At 42.2% G+C, this 16,987-nt stretch overlaps 1 protein-coding gene and 1 long non-coding RNA gene across 2 annotated transcripts; one reads left to right on the forward strand and one right to left on the reverse strand.

The window, feature by feature from the left end:
• Nucleotides 1-500: 500 nt before the first annotated feature.
• LOC125024131 (transketolase-like) lies at nt 501-13,920 on the reverse strand. Its single transcript, XM_047611825.1, has 14 exons — nt 13,659-13,920; nt 11,885-12,002; nt 11,604-11,717; nt 10,753-10,850; nt 7,590-7,781; nt 6,378-6,496; nt 5,513-5,709; nt 5,254-5,418; nt 4,229-4,385; nt 3,435-3,565; nt 3,263-3,346; nt 3,069-3,162; nt 2,846-2,968; nt 501-1,283 (listed from the first exon to the last, which is right to left on the reverse strand). The coding sequence occupies exons 1-14, from the start codon at nt 13,763-13,765 to the stop codon at nt 1,096-1,098; spliced, it is 1,887 nt and encodes a 628-aa protein (XP_047467781.1). The 5' UTR covers nt 13,766-13,920; the 3' UTR covers nt 501-1,095.
• On the forward strand, nt 3,467-11,903 carry LOC125024141. Its single transcript, XR_007114704.1, has 3 exons — nt 3,467-3,607; nt 11,586-11,738; nt 11,812-11,903. It is a non-coding gene; the product is annotated as an uncharacterized LOC125024141 (long non-coding RNA).
• Nucleotides 13,921-16,987: the final 3,067 nt, after the last annotated feature.

A 16,987-nucleotide genomic window follows, 5' to 3' on the forward strand; every position in this document is an offset into this window, starting at 1 on the left:
ACATGAAACATTAACCTGTTAGCTTACAAATGGTGTTATATTACATGTGATTCTGTTAATTATTTAGGATGAGCTATTTTATTTTATTTTATTTAGGATTCAGGATGAGCTACATGTGAACATTAGGTTAACATTTTGCTAAGGCTTACAAATTGGGTTATATTACATGTGAATATTAATATGCTAACAAGTTGTTAATGCTCTTAAATTGGGTTCATCTATATGTGAATATTAGCATGCCAACAGGATGCTGATGATGCTAAATGTGACATTCCTGCTCTGTAACATGTTGCATGGTTTAATATGCTAACCTAAGTATGCTAACCTAAATAATCTGACTTTCAAATTCTAATATTAGCATGACAGTGTAATTGACCACAGTGTTTTAACTATTGAATTTCTGTGGGAAATCAAGATGATGTTCAAGATGATGTTGAACACTTGTAACATCTGACCCATGCCTTGCTCCCGTAGCCTACAGTAAACACATCACACACGAGTATTGTGAAGAAACGATCCCTTTATTGGTGTGAAACAGTCCCATCCAAGTCAAAAGGGTTAAAAACAGTCAGTGCGCAAACAGACCCGTTTCTCCACACCCTGCTGGCTCTACCGGGGTGGGATTTACAAAGTCAAACTGGGTGCAGACGTTCAAAACGCTGAGCCCAATAGGTGAGGGGAGGGGGGGGGGCGGGATTTCCACAGAAAATATGAAAAAAATACTCGAGTTTACTCCAAACCATTGAAACTACAGCAGCACCAGAACTTTCTCACGGAGGCAGGAATGGACTAGAGGGTGGAGTTGTGGACATCTGTGTGAGTGAAGGGGAGGAGGTGTGTTTACTGAACTCACTAAATGATAAGGTAAACATCTGGGGTTGGTTGGTTGGTGGGGGGGGGGATCAGACCACATTGATGACAGAGAAAAAACATTTTATTTTTAGGATTTTGTTTCAAGTGGAGGAGAGCGTGAGTGGCCAGAAGCGCTACCCCTCTGTCCTGTGTCGGTTTATTTGTCGTCTCTATGGTGTTCGCCAGTTAACCACAGAGTCATTTACCAGGTTGTTCAAGCTGCTGTCGCTCTCGGGAGCCGTCTTACTTGGCGTTGGCAGAGCTGCTGAGCAACTTACGGACTGCCTGAGCGATGGCATCGCGATCGATGCCGAAAATCCGGAGGAGCTCGTGGGGCTTCCCGCTCCGGGGGACCTGGGAGACCGCCAGACGGTGGACGGTGAAGCCGGTCTCGTTCACCACCGCAGAGCAAACTGCCTCACCGAGACCACCTGAGGAATCAGGATCAGGATTGTAGGGTTAGTTCATGTAAAGCACACAAGATTCATGTCTCTAATTGTTTTTTTTTTTTTTTTTTTTATTCTGTATTTCATGATTTCCATCTTTCTATCACATGCAATCTCTTCACAACTCCTTGGGCAACTCACACCTGTCATATTTTCACCCTCCTTTAAAGTTGCGTCCAGTTTCTGAAGTCTGTCTGTGGCCGTCTCTGGACCTGGTTAACTGAGCAATCTGATCACAAGTGGCCAAGTCCAGGTGTGAACACACCCAGGACGCATCATACAATCGCTCAAGATGACAATTTGGAGGTGGTCAGGAATTATTTTGACCACATAAAGTGGAGATTTACTGCATTAATTCAGCAGAACAAAATAATTATTATACATGGTACTTACAGCACAATCTGATCTCAAGTGGGCCACAGTAGTAACATAACAGCATAATAAAAAGCTATCCTGAAATTTCTCAAGAAAAAAAATAGTGCAATTTCGGAAGATTGCTGTCATTTCCGATTTAATACTGAGTCTCAGTGTTGAAAACCGTTCAACCTGGTGGACAAATTATTGATAGCTAATTACTTTTATTGAAAAATTGCAGCTAATGTCTTAAATTTAGCTTTCCGCAGGGCCAGATTAGACCCTCTGGTGACATCCATGCTTTTTAAAAGACATTACTGATGATTTCTAGGTTGTTGCTAAAAAGCATAAAAAAACAGTTGTTTTACCGATGGCCAGAAGTTGAATCAAAGGATGGAAATAGTAGATACATTTTAAAAACATATAGAGAAATAAGAGGAGAAGAAAGAAGATGCAACATTTGGCAGATTTCTTTTTTTTTTTTGTCTTACTGGTACTGAATGTAGGTCAGCTTGAGCCCAAAGGCCTGATCTGAATTTAAGGGACGCTGACAGGCTCCTCCTCTTCAACCCCACCTCCTCCCTCCCTTCACCGTCATATATGTGGTTTTTAATGTATTGAACCTTTTCCTCATCTTAACCTCTCTCATCACAACCGCAGCCTTTATCCGTGGTCTCTTGCATGTCCCTCTTCCTCTTCTCATCGGGCTTTTCCCTCTATCTGCAGAAAGACCTCAGGGCTTTTTTATTCATGAGTGGATGCACAAGCAGCTCCCTGACAATCGTCCTTATTCCTGCTAGTTGAAGCTCTACTGCTGATGTTACGGAGTCTAAACAAAAGCGACTTTAAGTGAACACGCGATTATAAAATGCCTGTATATAATTTAATAATGTTTGCAGAACATAAATGTAGATATGTGTCATACAGTATAGTTGGGTGAGGATTTCTTTCTAATCCAGACATTTGAACCTGTAGTAAAAGCACATATTTATTAAATATGACTCACTTCCACATAGATGACGTCCACGTGGATCTAAAATCTTACATTATGTCCAGAATTATTTTTTTTTTGCCACTTGTAATTGTACATTTCTAGCATTTTATGACACTGGCAAATCTAGATAAAACAATAGAAAATAAAAATATGGGAACAATTTGCATGGTTTTTTTTTGGGCCCATTTTCCCGTGTCACCTTCGTAGTAGTGGTCCTCCACAGTGATGATGCGTCCTCTGGTGGCCCTGGCGTTGTCGATGATGGTCTTGGAGTCCAGGGGTTTGATGGTGAACGGGTCGATCACGCGAATGTTAATTCTCTCTGACGGGTGGGAAATAAAGCACAATGTATTATTTTACTATTAATATTATTATCAGTAGTATTAGTAGTATTATTATACTGGAGCGGATTAGCTTCCCACCTTTCTTCAGGATTTCAGCAGCAGCCAGAGCCTCATGCAGAGTCACTCCGGCCCCGATCACCGTCACATGGTCGTCATTGGTTTTATACACAACCTGAGAGGGAAGAGAAGATGTGAACGTTTACGTGGACTCAGTGATACTTGCGATACGTCGATGGTTGACTGCTGCTGCTGCTGCTGCTGCTGCTATTCACCTTAGCCTGTCCAACATGGAAGTCTTCGTTGCAGTTGTAGATGATGTTGTTCTCTGGGCGGCTTGTTCGAATAAAACACAAACCCTAGAACAAATACGAAAATTACCGACCTACATCTACTTTAATGATAAAATCACATATTTAACGTGTTATTAAAGGTCAGTATTGTAACCTTTGTGTTGGCAGCCAGCTCCACAGCCTTCTCAGTGGAGACGCCGTCGCTTGGGTAGAAGACGGTTGCCGTGGGGATGGCTCTGAACATGGCCAGGTCCTCCAGACCCATCTGAGAGGGTCCATCCTCACCTAAATATACCACAAACACCACAGCACCAACAAAGACGTCAGGTAAAAGTAAAACTGAAACATATTTACTGTCGGCAGGGAAAATAAATTACAGTAGGTAGACTGGGCGTGCATTCAGTCTGTGAATGTGGCCATGCAATGTACCTGAGGAGGAGGAGGAGGAGGAGAAAGGGAAGGAGGAGAAGGAAGAGGAAGAGGAGTGAGGCTGCTCTGTCATCAGGTCCAAGACACAGGGACAGAGAGGGGAAGGGAGGACAGGAGGAGTGCTGACACCAGGAGAGGGATGTGAATGACAAAATATCATGGGTTGGGTTTAGCATCCAGGGGAGTAAAACCAATAAAAACTCACTGCAGTGACACTAAACAAAAAAAAAAGTGAGAAGGAAAAGTGTGCAGCTTCTTTGATCACTTGCTAAAAAGTGAGGCTGTGATTAGTTAATATGGAGCAGACTTTGAAATGATTGAATTATCAACCATATAGGTAATAAATAAAAAAAAAAAACACGGTGAAAACATCTTCAAAATATTCCTTCATCGGAACAAAACGTGCTCTAATATGCAATAATCACTAATATCACCACCTGCAATAAACACCACATCCTGTTCCTGTGAGTTTAATGTATAAAATCTATAAATAAATAAAAACTGGTGGGACGAACTGACCGATGGAGACGCCGCAGTGGGAGCCACAGAGGTTGATGTTGCTCTCAGAGATGGCGGCCATGCGGAGCTGGTCGTAGGCTCGGGTGAAGAAGGTGGCGAAGGTGCTGGCGAACACCACGTTACGGTCTCGCACGGCACAGCCCATCGCCACGCTCACCTGCAGGGGAACAAAATGTGTGTTTGTATAAAGAAAGGCAGGTAGTTGTGTCCTCAACTACACCTTCTGATCAGTGGTAATTAACAAATGTTGGCGGCACTAAAGTAAGTGAGAGAGTTAAGGATCTAATTAACCTACTTTGCATTAGCCTGTTTATATCGTTTACCTGATGAGAATAGCTAAGATGTAGCGTGTTAGAGGGAATTTAACTCCTGGATTTTATTCAGATTCAGGGACTAATTAAAACAGTTGGTTGTGTTGCATTTAACGTTGGTTCAGAGATAGTTTTAACATCCCTTCAACACTATGTTCTTGCTGTTTTCAAGCTTTAATTGTTGTGCAATTGGAGCATTGTGGAGCCTTCCTGCTGCTGTTCGGCTCCATAATGAACACTCAAGGTTCAACACTCTCACCATTCACTATTTACTCTGTATGTAATATAATATCCGACAATCCTTATCTGTTTGCAATTTAATGCTTTTGTTACAATCCAATTACTTTTTATTGCAGTTCAATGCTTTTTTTGTATATATGCCAATACTTGCATATTGTTTATTCTGTTCTATTTTTATCTCATTGTTGATCTTTATTATGGGACAAATTAGTGGGTTTAGGCATTTATAGCTGTGTGCGTATGAACAACATGTTCAGTTTGATCTACGTGTAGAAACCAGTATTTTTATTTATAAGCTGAAAAGATGCGTTGCAAGTTGCAGAAAAAGAAGGAGAAGATGCACCCTGGAGACGTGCTCTTCACCCAACTGTTTCTCCTCGTAGGACACACCAGGTTATCTTCTTGGTTATCTAACTATAAGATTATAATGCCTTCACATACGCCTAACACGTGCGGGTCATCTTTCTTTCTCACCATGTTCTGCTCTGCAATGTAACACTCCACGTAGCGGTTGGGGTGTTCGTTTTTAAAGAGCTCAGAGAAGGTGGAGTTCTTGGTGTCTCCGTCCATCGCCACCACGTGCTCGTTGTAACGGCCCAGCTTAGCCAGAGCCATGCCGTACGCCTTCCTCGTAGCAATCTGGTTACACGGGGACGAAAACAGAGAAACATCAGTCAGACACTTATTTATTTATTCAGTGTTTAAGTTAAGAGCGCGTTGGAGACATCCTCACCTTGTCTCCAGCTTTGTAGCTGGGTGCACTCGGCATTCGGATGTTGCGGAGGCTGACGGGCGGCGTGTCCTCGTTGGGTGCGGCAGGATAGAGGCGCTTGTTGCAGCTCATGATGCGGCTCTGCAGCTCCTTGATCACGCTGTCTGCCATGTCTTTGGGCAGGGGTTTACCGTGCCACGCCATCTTGTCCTCAGCCACTGAAAGGAATTGAAGATAAATATTTTTCATCATTCTCTTATAAAACGTTACATCCCACGGTAGAGCTTTTAAGGAAGGAAACGGGTGGAAGATTTGACTGAGCTGAGAATGCGAGAGTCCAAAAAATTTTGCAGTGGATTATTTCACAATAAAGCGCAATCCTGCAGGTGCACATGTGAAGACGCATAAGACACAACCATCTGCCACAGTCATAACAATCTTCCCCTCCAGTGGGTGACAACAAGCTACTTCAGAGGTCAAAGATTAGAACTGAGAGGCCACAGGTTTATAACAACACACACACGCATTATCTGCTATATTAACATTTAAACAAAGACATATGCTGTTAAACACACACACACTCCGCCTAAGGCTTATCACAGCACCAGTACAATGGAGCATAGCTGGGAGTGAATCCTACACATTCTGAGGGATTACTGAGCTGCAGCAGCTAAAGCACTGAAGCGTTGCCGGGATTATGTCCAGTGAGTTTAGGGCCTCTCTGTGATGATGGTGGGTTCTTAGGGCAGTAAAAAACACTTTTGACAAATCTATTTATCACAGTTAGTTGTTTCGACCAGTCATCATTTAGAGAAATGTTGTTGACTTTTAATCCTGCTTTGTTGCATTCATATCTGACTTTGCATTCTCTGATTCACCACTGTACCTGGGATCCCTTTGCCCTTAATGGTTTTGGCAATGATGGCGAGCGGCTGGTGGCGGGGTTGACTCAGCACTTTACATAACTCCTCCACACTGTGGCCGTCCACTATGATGGCATGCCACCTGCAAAAAAAAAACAGAGAAGATCAAACATTTAACTAAGGTCCCAATCCTCCTGGATCCATCTGAATCTCCAAGTTAACTGCCTTCTCCTCCTTTACATTTTATGAGCTGATTTATTCATTTATTCATTTCCTACCCTCTGAGGTCTCTGTGTTAAAGTTAAATTGCAATACAGGTTTCAAATATTTAAATTGTTAAAATAAACATAGCTCAGTGTTATGAAGTTAAAAAGTAATTCCATTTTGCTTCACATTGAGTAAGAGGCGCTTTCTCCTGTTACATTCTTTATTATTCAGATTTACATTTCCTACAGTCAATATTTTTTTGGACCACAACAACTTTGAACCCCCTTTGTCTGCACTGCAGGAACAAATGTAGTGTTTTGCTCAAGAGGAACATTGAGTGACATAATTGTTCATTGATATAAACCTTTTATACAAGTAAACGTTAAAATAAGACTTAATAAAGGACCTAAATATGAATTTTGAAAGTCTTTAACTGAGACTGAACAAGTTACATATTAAATACATTAAATATAAGAAGCTTGAGACGTACATCACAGGCCACAAGTTTGGAAGCAAGATCAAATTTGTACATAAAAGATCATAGTTTCATTGGTATTAAAATAAATATGATTATTATGTAAAGAGTAACCGATCAGAAGACATTTTTACTATAGTTATGAGGTATTTGAGTTCTGCTTAGACATATACGAGGCATTCGTTCCACATGAGATGTTTGTATGCAGACTCTCAAAAGCCAAAGAGTTAAAAAGTGAATAATGCTGTGATTTTTTTATTTTTTTTATTTAATTTTGCACTGAAGTTGTGACTTTTAGTCTGTAGTGTACAGTAGGTAGGAGGTCCCTACTTAATCTCGCCATCAGTTTTTGGGTCCTTGGCCTGAAAACGTTGAAGACCCCCGCTCTAAATGGTCACCGGTGGGTTGGGGTCTTATTGGAACATCGACCAGATACTCACTTGGAATTGGAGGAACTGTCTTTTTTTTTTTTTTTTGATACTTGAAGAACAAAGACTTGCCTCAGACAGTAAAACCGGCTCAAACATCTTGCCCTCTGACTCCCCCTGCTCACCCAAAAGCCTCACAGCGTCGCTGGTACTTCTCCACGTGGTGCTGCAGTGGAGTCGGGTCGCTCTGACCCAGCCGGTTGATGTCCAGGATGGCCACCAGGTTGTCTAGCTGGTAGTAGGAGGCGAAGGCCATGGCCTCCCACACCGAGCCCTCTGACAACTCTCCATCACCCAACAGGCAGAACACGCGATAGCTACGAACAGAGAGGGATTAAATGTTTGGTGAATTCAGAGCTTCTACAGTCACACAGGTGGAGATGAAGAGAGAGAGGGAGGAGAGGGGGGGCATTTTTTCCATGTTAGCGACATTATTCACCCCTGGCAACTCCTCTGATTCCTCCTATAGGGATCGATGTGACAGCTGACCCTCACACCTAAAACACACCAACACAACCCCCGTCCTCCCGCCACCCTCCGACCGAGCGTCCTCACTGGCTGCTCCTGTGGCGTAACCGCTCGTGACAGCTTTCCAGTCAAATAGGCTCGTTGTCATTAAAACGGGAAGATGGGCTGAGACACGCTGCATTACAACACGCATTCCAACCCCGAGTGTGAAGACAAAACACTCGAGAGGGGAGAGACAGACAGACAGAGGGAGAGAGAGAGAGAGAGAAGAAAGGATGAGAGGAATTCCATGGATGTTGGAAATGGAGAGAATAGAGAGAAAAGAGATTTAAGCCCTGAAGGGGAGGAATCAGACGAGGAACCTGTTAAACTGATCTCTAATGCCTTCAGGTCTGAAACGCGCCACCTTCTCATGTGAAACCAAAAACTGACAAACTGTCAGATCGTGTTAAACGTATCTAAACCTTTTATACAAGCAAACTAAAGTTAAAATAAGATTTTTATAAAGGACCTAGATATGATTTTGGAAAATCTTTAACTGAGAATAAGTGAGTTGCATAATTAAATATATTAAACTTGAGACACATACAGTAAAAAATTACATTTTACATTACAAATTACATACAGAAACAGTTCGGTTTGTTTAGTCACTCTTCTTTTATTCAGACGTATAATTCCTACAGTCCGTATTTATTTATATATTTTACCTTTAAGTTAAACAAGTAGTCAAGTATCTGTCTTCAGTATGAACATTTATGAGGTGACAGTTACTACCCTGCATCAAGATGCATTTTTAATTGTTTCACTTTAGATTATTAGGTTCCCATCCACCACACAATACCATCAGGCAGACGTGGCTCTGTTAATTCCTTAATTAATTCTGACGCCTGGCAATGAACTCAGAGACACAGGAGCAGTGTCATGAAGCCGACATCCAGAATCAAAAGATTTCAGAAGTTCATTTTGTTTTTGGTAAAACATGTCTGCATATGATATAAAGCTTTCTCTATAGCCCCGGCCCCTAATCTGACTCTGTCATGACGGTAAGGTTTAGTGCAAGAAATGTTATGTTAGAAAGCATTTGTTGTTGTAGTGTACCTAATAAAGTGACACATGAGAGTATCCAGTGTCCTTTACCTGAAAGGAGCCGTTTGATGGGGTGGTGGAAAGTGAAGACTGGCCAAAATATCCGTACTCCTGACCTAAAACCGTGTGTAACTCAACTGGAGCAGGTACCGGTGAAGTAAACTAATCCCTAGGAAGGTGTGTTGTGAGATAACAGATGGAGACAAGGTGATACCTCTCCTGACTCACTGCCCAAACCCGTCCAGTGCACTTCCCTCTAATTGCATCAACAAGACCTTTACATCCTGCCATCGCGAAGAAGAAAAGAGTTCTTCAGTTAATATCTTTAATGAGCGTGAGCAGCAGCTCTGCACATGTTCGATCCAGTGATCTCACGTTCACGTCCGCAGCCTCACAGTGCTGAAGCACGGCTCAGTGAACAGCCGGTTATTTATTTGCTCTCGTCTCTTGTGCCGCTGGTAAGCGTATTGGACGGGTTCATCCGCGTATCATTTTTTAATAAAACACACCCTCTGAGAAGCTGAGCGGTCTGTTTGTAGTGCAGGCGTAATCCGGAGGAGCTTGCTGCTCCACTCCGAGAGACATTCTTTAGTTTATCCTGCAGCTTAGGTTGTGTGTGCATGTGTGCCTGTGGTGGATATAGTTGCTATTCAGCAGTTTTTGTTATGAAACCAGAGATATAGCCTTCAGTGTTGCAGTGAATTAGCTTGACATGCTGCTCTAAGCTTCACGGTGCATGCACAATCAGGCGTAGCACTGCATGCACGGTGCATAGAGTATTGTCTACTGATGCAGCAGAGGCACTGCATGGTATATTGTTCTTTTTTTATGTATATTTTTTAGGATGAAAGATGAGGAAAGTGGGTGATCCAGAGAAACAAGGGAGGAACTGTGCTTTTGCATGTGTGATTATTAGAGCAGAAACAATCGGGTGCACACAGAAAGCAGAGCGCTAGAGAGCGAGATCAACTGCGCCGTTCCCTGACCGCTCGTTTTGTGCAAAAGAAATGCCTCCGACACAACCTCCTTCTGTTCTGTCTGCAATTAAATGCATAGAGTAAGGCCCTGAATCCAGATTTCTGATCATTGTGCATCATATCCATTTTAATGACGTGTCTGGAATGTGTTGTGGCCTATCACAGCCCACACAGCTCTATCTGTCTATTGTCGGACTGAAATCCATGTGGTCATTTCTAGATCACACCAGAACAAAGGAAACACACGTGGAGTGATTCAGATGGGCGAACATTCAGCTGAGCAAACTGCTCTGCAGGCTCGTTAAAATGTTGCGTGAACAAATTTGAACGATAAAGAAATGTGTGCGGAATAAATCGTAGCGTAATTTGGTACGGTTTTACTTCAAATCAAATTACACTGATCTGTTTATTTCTGAATTCAGATTCCACCTACTTTGCAAATAAACCTTAATTCTTGATCAGATCTGAGGTCAGCTCTCTTAACTCTGAGTGGCCGCCCAAATGTCGACACAGACCCAGCTTGTCAGGGAGGGTTTGATCCAAAGCTCCGGGCTGAAATGTCACATGTCTGCACAGATCGCTGCAGCATACATCATGTCATGCATAATTTCACACAGTCTACGTTAATGTGTGCAGACGCGAGCTAGGCTGCCATGCTCCTGCAAATGTTTGCACGTTAAGAGGGTCCCCGAATGAGGCTGTGTTCATTTTGCGCGAGTGTATATATGTATGTAGAGTGTGATTTTGTGTATGTTACCTGGCCTTGTCAAAGTATTTTCCAGTGTAGGCCATTCCACAGGCCGCTCCCAGCCCCTGACCCAGAGATCCAGTGGCCACATCCACAAACTGCTGCTTCTGTTAGCATGCACACACACACACACACAAAACATGCATCTTACTCCTCAGACTGTACCGAGAGCTCAAGCCAAGCACGAAGTACAGCAGACGGATTGTCGTCAGCGTCTGGCCGCTCATGTCTGAGTCTCGCCGGGTTCATGTGAACACAGTGTCGTTCATGTTTGGAGAGAAGAAAGGAGCTGAGGACAGACCATCTCTGTCGCACAGGCACAGCTTTGTCAACGCGTTTCTGCATGCTTACGTTTGTTTTCCGTGTTCACGCGGGTCAGGAGTTACACCGTCATTAGAACACTCGGTAGAAGACATTTACTTGAAGAAGGTAAAAATCACTTAAAGGTTTTTTATTTAGATTGTTTCTCACAGCTTGTGCGAGTGATGTTCAGACTGTTTCCCGTCTAGCAGGAAAAACGAGACAAATGTGCATATTTTAAGATTCCAGCGTGGCTTCATCTGGTGACAAATATTTCTTCAGTTGTGTTGATTAAATTATTTAAGATTCTCAGATGCCTTAAGCTTATCCAGCCCGCAAGCAGCGCAGCCAGCAGAAACTGGCAGATGCCTGCGCTGATGTAAAGACGCCAGAAGCAAAGTCAAGCACGAACACTGATCGTAGAGTCAGTGAAAGATATCATGAAGCAGCTTAATGAACTCGCTGCTCATGTAAACAAAGATACTAACGGTAATCTATGCTAAACGTGGACACATTTCTGATTGTGTTTGAACTTCCTGCAGGTGTGAACGTCACCTCACCGGCACTGGGTGTCCTTCCAGGATGGAGTCGACCTTGCGGAGGTTGAGGAGCTCGTTCTCCTTCAGGTAGCCTGTCTCCGCCCACACGGCGTACAGCACAGGAGCCGCATGACCCTGAGGACATAGGGGTCAAAGGTGAGAGTTTCATTTTACTTCCTAAAGTGCGCTGTCTGTGTATAGTCTTAAACATATTTTGTTTATTGGAAAGTGGATATGAGTCAATTATTTGGACACTGGACGCACTATTAGAGGTTTCTGTGCCCCGGCCACCTGTACGTTACCTTGGAGAGGACAAACCGGTCGTTGTTCGGGTTACGAGGATCTTCAGGTCGGTACTTCATGGAATGAAAGAACAGCACCGACATGATCTCTGCCACGCTGCAACATGATGTCGGATGACTGCAAAAAAAAAAAAAAAAACACTGAGAAAGAGGAATCAGACGCACCTCCTCAATTCTAATCAACAACCACGTTCAGAAGATACTCCACACATAGACGGAGACGGGACGGGGAGAGGAGGGGGTGAAAAAGGAAAGAGAGAAAGCAGCAGTCACACACTGAGTCTGACTGTCTGTCTAATCTGGTCAACTTTAATCTGTTTGGTTTATTCATGCCAGATGTAGTCTGAGGGTTATGTAAGGAGTCAGAGTGACTTCAACACACAGTCAGTGTCTCTCTGTCAAACACAATTTCTTTCTTTTAGTCTCATGCACACACGTGTAGCCACAGTACAAAGCCATCATTCAGAGTGTTTGTCCAAAGCTGCTGAAAGTCAAGACAATGTATTAATCACTTTTTATTTCTTGCACATTCCAATGACTCGTCACTCACGCGTCGTTTGTGGAGGCATTTTTCTGCGTTTCCTGAAAAGTAAAATGTGATCAAATAATACAAACAAATGAATAAATATTTTAAATTAAATAAATGATTAAATAATTAATTATGTGAAACTGATTAAATCAATGGATAAATAAATCATTTATATTAAATAAATAATTAATTAAACATATGGGGGATGATTCCTGAACAGAGTAAAAGGATTCGTTTCTGTGTTGAGCACATCTCTACAGCTCTGTCTGTGGTTTATGTTTACTAGAATTACATTTGTGGATTTATTTTTTTATGATTTAGAAGCAGCCCGACTAGAAACTGATGCGCTTGAGGTTAAAATTCTTAAGTAATTCTTAAGTAATAAAACAAGTTAAAACGGTGGGGTTGTTTTTATAGTCTAATGTATTTTACGCAAACTTCGAAAAAGTAAGACAAAATATTTTTGCTGTGGATCACCTTTGTTGTGTATTTCCTCTTAGCTTTAACCACTGCGGCGCGTTTTAATTTGAAATTGCACACCGGACGTCTTCTATCTTATTTGATTCCGGCTGCTTCACGATGGCGTGACAAACTGCACCGGACCACGAAGTCGCGCAGGTTGCATTTATTCGGCCGCCGCCGATCACCAGGTCGCACGGGATCACGCAGCTCGACATCCTCTCTGCTCCCGTGTTATATAACAGATCACAGAGCACGCAAGGGCTTACGGGAGAGCGGAGTGCTGTCGTGCACCTGCAGCAGTTTGTGACCGGACCTCCAAATCGGCACCATTTAATAATGGGAGCGGAGGGGGAGTGGTGTGCTGTAAACTAATATTTTTTTCTAGGAACTAAGCGTAATAGTAAAATCTCATGCAGATGAGAAATTGAGAATAAATTGAACCCTTTACACCTAGTGCGTAAATTGCGCAAAAGTAGTTTTACGCACAGATACATATATCTATGCTTCATGCATAGTCCCACGTTGAGATATTATTTATCTGCAAGATAATAAACCCAAACATAGACGTGCATACACTGCCGGTCCTCTTGCACACTGTGTTGCAAACAGTGAGTCCTCAGGAAATAGTCATGCGCACTTCTTACACATTTATCCTTTACTTCTATTAATCATCATTCAAAAGGATGAATGAAAAATAAAACACTCGATTCACTTGGGCGCATTGTTTTGTTGTGTCCTGTAAATGTCCTGCTGGGTTTGATCCCTCGATCTCTCGCGTCTTACCCGCTGCCTGCTGCAGTTGTCGCCTTAATGGAGTTGATCCTGAGTCGGTTGGCGATGTTCCTGAGCGCCTGCACCGTCTGCTGGTCCGGTTTGTGGTAGTCCTCCATCTGGCCGATGCACCGAAGAGTAGCACAAGCACGCACACGCAAGCCGGTTCAATGAAGTGAAGAGTTAAAAAAGTCTGCTGGATAGAGGGCGATGAGTGCGCAGCGCACGGTGGCAGGGGTTAAAAAGAGGCAGCGCTGTCAAACGTGAGAGAGGAGGAGGAAGAGGAGGAGGAGGAGGAGGAGAAGAGGAGAGTAGAGTGGAGAGGAGAGGAGAGGGGGGAGGGAGGGGGCGTGTTTGCAAGCACGAATACCGCTAATCAGAGGCTAAAAGAAGTCCAGAGCGAGTCCAAACTGTCATGAGCGCAGCCAATAGAGGGAAGGCTCTAGACTGACACCAAGGCCACACGCGCGCTCTTAACGCGCATGAGCAGGGAGGCACGCTCCGGTCAGGGGCGCTCAGGTTTAATATGAACAGACGGAGATCCGGTGAAACAAAGAAGTGGCTAATTTATGGCGAATTATGACACATTAATTAGACTCTATATGATATATTAGTAAAATATAATAAACTCAACGTATGTGGCTAACATTGTTACACAAACATCAGTTCCATCTACACATTATAATGTCAGAAAGGTTATACTGTCACTTCATACTAATGGCCTTATCTTGTAGTAGCACCATGTGGCAGGATGGATGTGATACTCAGCATTTAGCTTCTACATTTAATACATTTGAAGACGAATATAGATGTAGAGGGTCAAGGTGTCTATTTTGGTGGGAATAAGTTAAAGAGTAAAGCCACCGTATTAGGTACACCTACTCCTTTAACTACAATATCTAACCAGCCAATTAAATGGCAGCAGCTCAGCTTATTTAACCATGTAGTCACGGTCAAGATGATGTACTGAAGTTCAAACCGAGCATCAGAGTAGAGAAGAAATGTGATTTAATTGACTTTGAATGTTGCATGCTGGCTAGTTGAAGCACAACCACCCACCTTATAGATAACTTTATGCTGGTCCATCAAAGGCAGAGACTTGAACACTGAACTAGCAGGAAACACACTCTTACATGGGCTTGAAACAGAGTAATTATGATTTAATGTTTGCAGCAGTGACACAAGCAGATACAACGAGGTGAAATGTTTTTTGCACCTCCAGAGTTTTCAGAGGAAACGAGAACCTGATCAAACAAATGAAACTGAAATATTATACATGTGAATGTATTTATTTAAGAAAATGAAAACATATCTTGAAGATGCAAAAGTAAGTGAAGCACTGTTTTCGGTGTTTGTTGTGACCTCCTTAGGAACCAACTAAATGAAACGAAACAGCACCTTGGAGGAATTTTAGCCCATACATCAGTACAGAACCACCTCACTTCTGAGATGTTGGTGTGTTTCCTCACATGAGCTACTTGCTTCAGGTCTTCCACGACATTTCTACAGGACTTTGACGTCCATTCCAAAACATTCATTTTTTTCCCTGTTAGATCCTTTGTAGCATGACTTGTGTACCTGTGCTCGTTGTTTTCGCTACATGTCCCACATATATAAACAGGCCCCCATGTTTCATGGACAGGATGGGGGTCTGGTGCTGGAATACAGTGTTGTTTCATCCCAAAACATGACGCCTCTCATTTTAAAGCAAACTATTCTACTTTGGACTCATCTTTCCACAAAACATTTTCTCAACAGTCTCCTGGCTTGTCCACGAGATGTTTAGAAAACTGGAGATGACAGAAACACTTCGCTCTTGAAATTAACTTGTAATCCTCACAGATATGTAATATGGTCTTTTTTTCCCTAATAATCAAATACATAAAAATAATATTTCAGTTTCGTTTGTTGGCTTTGGTTCTCTTTGTCTACTGTCAGGACATGTGTATGTGATGTTATACTAATTATCCGTATATTAGAGATAGTCTGGTCATCTATTGAATGGACCTGAGCTATCCCTCTACGCTGATTGGTTCTGAGCTGGTCACGTGTTTCATGGGCGCCATGAAACTCCACCAAAAACGGAGAAAGGTATGGAAGCAGACGATTAAAAGGAAGAACTGGATGTCAGCTGATTTCTCCCTATTATGTGAGAAAAATAAAGTCATGCCAACATTAATGTGAACCTTGATCTCAAAAACGCCCAACACCACTTTATAAATAGCTGGGTGAATGTTATTTATGTCCATGTAGATAGAAAAATTTAATTGACACGTGACTTTACCTCGGTTACTACTAAGTCATTATGGCTAGTGTGCTAATGCTATAATGATAATACTTAACGACATTTTTACTATTTCTGAGTATTTGTATTTTTTCTAAGTAATTTTAAACTTTTAACGGTGATGGATGAACACAGAGACTGAGGAGAAGCGAAGTGTAAACACAGCTCTGTGACTAATGAGTCTATTGGGCTACAAAGCATTTTTCAGGCTCATTTAAGATATTTAAGTGAGGGCCTTTTACATATTGACAGATGTTGGAAATTACATTTATAGGCCTGTTAATGGTGAAAATAAGCGATTTATTTCAACATAGCACATCCACTCTACAGGGTTACACTGTAGGATTGAATTGACCAGACTCTCTCTAATGTACCATAAGTAAATGGTGACATCTGGTGCTCAAACGAACAAACTGCACTTGTCTCCTGAGCTAAGAACCACTACTGTTATACTGCGTGTTTCTTCTTATTTTTTCCCTTCCCGTAGGATGAGTTATATATCAAAACATGCGGCTTGATTGTGATCGAAATACAATTTTTTTTCCTAACATAAGTCACAAAAAACTGCAAAACAAATTCCACTGAACTGAGTGGGACGGGCAAAAAACAAAAAGAGCAAAAAGAGAGTTTTTCAAACGTCTACTGCTCATGCATACTTTCACCTAGAGACTTCATTTAAACTTTAAACTGTACACACAAGTCTTGTGTATTGGTGTATTGATCCACGTTTTGATAGGTCATATAGTTTTTGATCAATCACTGTTCAATGACCATGATCATTTTTGGAGAAATCTTGAGATGGGTGTGTATTGCGCTAGAGTGGGTGACGCCATCAGCCAGAGTGTGGGATGCTGTCTGAAACTTTTCTCTTTTTCTTTTTCCACAATTGTAGACAAACTTGTTGTGTCTCTCACAAAGTTCTTGTCAAAACAATGAGACGTACAGAATTTGAACTGTGAGCCTCTGAGTGCTGTCTGCTCTCCATTGACTGTAATGTAAAGATTTTCTGAGAGAAGCAGAAGGGACCCCTGTTTTAAAGTCACACATGTCTTCAAAA

Source organism: Mugil cephalus, chromosome 1 (genome assembly GCF_022458985.1).
Source record: "Mugil cephalus isolate CIBA_MC_2020 chromosome 1, CIBA_Mcephalus_1.1, whole genome shotgun sequence".
Taxonomy (NCBI): Eukaryota; Metazoa; Chordata; class Actinopteri; order Mugiliformes; family Mugilidae; genus Mugil; species Mugil cephalus.

Excerpts from the sequence above, each read along its gene's own strand:
- LOC125024131 (XM_047611825.1), bottom strand. The coding sequence starts at position 13,765 with ATGGAGGACTACCACAAACCGGACCAGCAGACGGTGCAGGCGCTCAGG. Across the intron at positions 7,782-10,752 it reads AAATACTTTGACAAGGCCAG|CTATCGCGTGTTCTGCCTGT; the intron begins GTAACATACACA and ends CTCTGTTCGTAG. Across the intron at positions 2,969-3,068 it reads TGCTGAAATCCTGAAGAAAG|AGAGAATTAACATTCGCGTG; the intron begins GTGGGAAGCTAA and ends CCCACCCGTCAG.